Raw genomic sequence first — 5521 nt, forward strand, 5'->3', positions numbered from 1 at the left:
TTATACTCACAACACCATCCTTGTAAATTTTTGTAAAATTTTGAATGGTTTACAGTGTCTAAAATAGGTTTGAGTTTTTTGACCACATGTGCTGTAAACTATTTAGAATTTTTCAAAAATGTACAAGAGTAATATTGTAACTATAACGAATACCCTTACGAAATAAAATTAAAAAAAAAATATATTTTAACTTATATTTTCAATCATAAAAATTGACTAAAAAATTATAATTAGCACTTCTCAATTAGAAATTATTAGCATGTGCTATAATTATGTACATATAAGATGTAATGAAAAAAAAAACATAACAAACATTATATGACATCGGTTATATCGACTCTTATGACATTTGTTTCTAAAAAAGAAAACACAGAGAATACAAAATAGTTTTTTTTTTTTTTTTAACAATGAACTTTCATTGACAAAATAGTTACAAACTTATAATTAAGTAAAATTATAGTGTAGTTAATGTTAAGAAAAAAGAAAAAGACATTAAGCCCTAAATAAATTTACGTTGTCACGCAATGGCATAGAAGAGCAAACGAGTGCGCTTCTATCATCGTACACGTTTGTGCTGTACATCTGCATACGTGCGATCATCAGCGCCATCCCTTTCATTTAGGTCACTCTCTCTCCTTAGCTTTCTTTCTCTATATAAACAAACGTAACATTACACCATAACCAGTGTTCTCGCTTTCTCTTCTCTCTAACCTCAAAGAGGTTAGCCAAATATAAATATAAATAACCCTTCAACTATATATCTAATAATGTATATGTATATTCTTTTGTTATTTCAAATTTCTTCACAACATTTTCAAAGCTCGTTCATTTATTTTTTGTTGGTTTTATTTTATAGCAGAGAGAGGCTTAAGCGTTCAATAATGACAGAATCACATGCTTCGGAGGAAATGGCGAGAGAAGAAAAAGGTGACTACCCCATTAAGGTGGCAAATGGGATCCGAAACCAAAACGGCGATTTCGATCTGAGTGATCCTCCACCGTTTAAGATAGCTGAGATCCGAGCCGCCATTCCTAAGCATTGTTGGGTTAAGAATCCATGGCGCTCACTCAGCTATGTTTTCAGAGATCTCTTTATCATTTTTGCATTGGCCTTTGCCGCTTTCTATTCCGATACTTGGGTCGTTTGGCCATTTTACTGGGCTGCTCAAGGAACCATGTTCTGGGCTCTCTTCGTTCTCGGCCACGATTGGTACAATCTATTTATATATTTTATTTTCTTGGGGAGGCTCCCGGCTCTGTTTCTTTCTATCTTTTTTTTTTTCTATATTTTCGAGTCTTGATTTGATGAAATAACAAAATGTAATTGGTTCATGGATTTGTACAGTGGCCATGGAAGCTTTTCAAACAGTCCTGAGCTGAATAGCGCTGTGGGTCATATTCTGCATTCTGCAATCCTTGTACCTTACAATGGATGGTACAAAACAAAATCCTGACATTATATATTTTCTCTGCTCCTTTGAGCTTAAATTCCAGAAAGAACAAAAGAAACATGAAATTTTAATGATTTTTTATTTCTTTCTTCTTTTAATTAATGTTGCAGGAGAATTAGCCATAGAACTCATCATCAAAACCATGGCCATGTTGAGAATGACGAGTCATGGGTTCCGGTACGTGCTTTCTGTTCTTGGATCGATTTATTGTGTTTAAAGTTCTAATCTTGGAGTGTAGAAACAACCCTCATTGCTCTTGTTTCATGTCTTTGTTTTAGTTGACTGAGAAGATGTACAAGCAGTTGGATGAGAAAACAAAGAGGCTGAGATTCAAAGTCCCATTTCCCTTATTTGCATACCCTTTTTATCTGGTGAGGATGCTTATCTTTTTTCAACATATATTGATTTGTTGAAAATTTTAGTTTGAGATTTGGGAAGAAAAAAAAAACTAGTGTAGATTTGAGCTATTAAAGTCCTTTGTTGTTGCATTTTTCAGTGGAATAGAAGTCCAGGAAAAGAAGGCTCTCATTTCAATCCTTACAGCAAATTATTTACTCCAAGTGAGAGAAACCAAATAATAACTTCAACGGTTTGCTGGTCAACAATGGCTGCTTTGCTTGTCTGTTTGTCCTTCATAGTAGGTCCTGTTCAAGTTCTCATGCTTTATGTTGTTCCTTATTGGGTGAGTCTCTCAATTTCTCTAATTCTCTCAAATTAACTCAATCCAAACATTCTTCTTCTTCTTTAGTATTTCTCTTATGCATTACTTCCACAGATATTTGTGATGTGGCTAGACATTGTCACTTACTTGCATCACCATGGTTATGAGCAAAAACTCCCTTGGTACCGGGGCAAGGTAAGAGTACTACTAAAATCATATGAAGAAAAAAAAGTTTGTGTATTTATTCAAATTCATCAAAAGCTTAACAATTTCCATTCTTTCTTCTGTATAGGAATGGAGTTACCTAAGGGGAGGGCTAACAACAGTAGACCGTGACTATGGAATATTTAACAATATCCACCATGACATTGGAACTCATGTTATACACCATCTCTTCCCTCAAATCCCACACTACCATCTTGTGGAAGCTGTAATTTTTTCTATCCCTTTGTTAAAAAAGAAAAAAATAAACAATTAACTCAAAACCACACAATTGCTCTTTGGATTTATCTAATGTACTTGTATGTGTATGCAGACCAAGGCAGCCAAGCCAGTGCTGGGAAAGTATTACAGGGAGCCTAGAAAGTCAGGGCCAATTCCAGTCCACTTGATCGAGAATCTAGTTAAGAGCATCAGCCAGGACCACTATGTGAGTGACAATGGCGAAGTAGTATACTACCAGACAGACCCAGAACTTAATAATAATAATAATAAAAAAATATCTGAGGCCAAGCAAATGTAGTATTGATTCTTTTGGACCCCATTTGCGTAGCAGCAGGGGATTCCATTTATATTATATATTATATATGGTACTGGTCTTCTTCATGTGGTTGTAGCCTAGGCTAGCGAGACTTTTCTTCTGTCTTTTTTTTTTTTTTTGTAAAACTAATGTATTCCATTCTCTAATTACAAAGGTAAAAGAATGGCCTTTTGGTTTTTGATAATGGTTCTCTTTTTTCTTTCCTATACTTGGTTTATTTTTGCTCTGCTGCTGAATAAATCAAAGCTATAATGAATTAGTTTAGTCTTCTCGTCAATAGCTTTTCCTTAGTTCTTGATGTATTGTAATAAATGGGAATTGTTTTGAATTATCCTAAGAGAGTTAATCTAATGTATTTATTTAAATCTGATGACCCTAACATATATATATTATATAATGAGTGAGGGTATTCGAAGATGGAACCTGCTGTTCAACGGCACACTTCTCAATATTTGTTCAGCAAAAACGATGACGTTGTAAAAGTAAAAAACTAGAAATAAATATGTAAAGAGTAAAGACAAGTAACGTAACTAGAAATAGGGCATGGAGTAAATAGTGAAATAGTGTTATTAAAAAATAGATAACTGTATTGGAAGTATTGTCTTTGGTAGTTTGTGAAGAAGAAGTTGTCACACACACATGTAGTGTTTGTGGTGATACAGATAACATAATTGGGGTTGGGATATTCTCTCCTCTGAGTGCGCCACCTCCTCTTCTGCCTAATCAAATACCTCTTATTTTTACCCACCAGGCCACCGCCGATCCACATTTCATTTTGTCACACCTCTAATACTAGGATTTCTCAAATTTTCAAAGTACGTATTAAATCATGACTATTAAATTATTGAGATTGTTGTATTTATGAATTTTCGTTTAAATTTGTTCAATTTTACTAATGAGTGCCTAACGTGGACGGAAGTTTAGGGGTACGATTTAGTACATAGACAAGCACTACGTTAAGCTTCCGCTAGTAAAATTGAACAAAATTGGATGAAAGACCTTAAATCTAATTATCTCAATAGCTCGGGGATAATTTTTAACAACCTGAAAAGTTCGAGAGTTACAATTTAATACATGTTAAAATTGGGATCTTAATTAGCCTTTTCTAAATAGATACAAAAAGTAAAATATTGGCCTTGAGTTTCTCTTTCAAAAGGCCAACAACACAATTCATAAATAGTTGAGGTATTGGGGTATCAACCCAAGTACCACATTGAAAGAATAAGCAAGATTTGGCTTAAATATAAGTGTTCCACCTACTCTATTAGTATTCAGCCTTTTGGAAAAGTGCCCAAAAATAAAACTATGAGAGCTTAGACCCAAAATGGACAATATCATACTAATGTAGGAGAAGGTGAGGTGTCAGTCCAATAAAGTGGAAGAACGGAGCCTAACAAGTGGTATCAGAGCTAGATCCTAAAATCAGCCATGTGAATGAATCCTAGAAATGCCAAACAAAGGAGATGAGCCTCGGTAATCTCATGATAGGATCTGTGGATGTGTTCTAGTAGACAGGTGGTGTGCTTTGGAGGAGTTTGCTTAAGAAAAGAGCAAGAAGTCTCGAGGTAGAGTTGACGGATGGAAGATCGTTTAAGCGGAGCCAAGGTGGTCCTTTGTTTTAGGCAGGATTGTTAGGTGTGCAATCAAAGTTCCACATTGGATAGAAATGGAAAAGATCATGGGTATATAAGGATGAACAATATCTTTATTGGTATGAGGCATTTTGGGAAGGTGCCCAAAAATAAATCAGTGAGGACTTAGGTCCAAAGCGAACAATATTATACCAATGTAAAGATATATAGTGTCCGACCTCATAACTAGAAGTAATATTTAATTATCAAATATATTTTATTTAAAATCAAAATTAAGTTAAATATATTTTTATGAATATTTATAGTAAAAATATTCATTTTTTTCTAATAAAAATACATTATATCATATGTTTTTACAGTTAAGTATGTCTACTACGTGATGATGACAAAAAAAGTACTCAATAAAAGAGATTTTTGTAGTCAAGTTACCCAATTAAAAGAATATTTCTGTTGAAAGTACTAAAATTATTATTTTATTTGCGTTGAAAGTATTTAAATTATGAAGATGTGAAGAATGCTCTCTGTCAAACGGACCCTTCTAAAAGTTCAAGTAATAATGGTATGCCTACATGTTTTTATCAAAAGAATTGAGATATTATTGGCGATGATGTGACCGCAGCTGCTCTAGCCTTTCTGAATGGCACTTCTACTCTTAAAGGTACTAACAAGACTCTCATTTGTCTTATCCCTAAAGTTGATTCTCCTACCAAGCTTGCTGACTTTCTTCCTATTAGTCTTAGTAATGTCATTTGTAAAATTATCACTAAAACAATAATTAATAGGATGTGAGATGTTTTGTCTAGTGTGATTTCTGAGAAACAAAGTACTTTTTTATCTGGTCGATTAATCATTGATAATGTTCTTATTGGTTTTGAGTGTATTAATACTTTGAATAAAAGAAAAAAAAAAAAAGAAAAGAAAAGAGTTAGTGCTCCAGGGTATTGTGCTATCAAGCTAAATATGTCCAAGGTCTATGATCGAGTAGAATGGTCATTCTTAGAAATTTTTTTAGAGAAGTCGACATTTCATATTGATTGAATCATGAAAATTCTAGATT

General features: G+C 33.6%; 1 protein-coding gene across 2 annotated transcripts; it reads left to right on the forward strand.

Annotated features, from left to right (window-relative positions):
* The first annotated feature begins 528 nt into the window (after positions 1–528).
* Positions 529–3056, forward strand: LOC115720710 (acyl-lipid omega-3 desaturase (cytochrome b5), endoplasmic reticulum). 2 transcript variants are annotated; one of them, XM_030649877.2, is made up of 9 exons: positions 529–720; positions 857–1210; positions 1346–1435; positions 1562–1628; positions 1730–1822; positions 1948–2133; positions 2227–2307; positions 2405–2542; positions 2648–3056. In XM_030649877.2, the coding sequence occupies exons 2-9, from the start codon at positions 882–884 to the stop codon at positions 2852–2854; spliced, it is 1191 nt and encodes a 396-aa protein (XP_030505737.1). In that variant the 5' UTR covers positions 529–720; positions 857–881; the 3' UTR covers positions 2855–3056. The 2 variants fall into 2 exon arrangements, with proteins under 2 accessions (XP_030505737.1, XP_030505738.1); XM_030649878.2 differs by having other exon boundaries at positions 657–720; positions 860–1210.
* Positions 3057–5521: the final 2465 nt, after the last annotated feature.

This window comes from Cannabis sativa, chromosome 2, assembly GCF_029168945.1.
Source record: "Cannabis sativa cultivar Pink pepper isolate KNU-18-1 chromosome 2, ASM2916894v1, whole genome shotgun sequence".
In the NCBI taxonomy this organism is placed as follows: Eukaryota; Viridiplantae; Streptophyta; class Magnoliopsida; order Rosales; family Cannabaceae; genus Cannabis; species Cannabis sativa.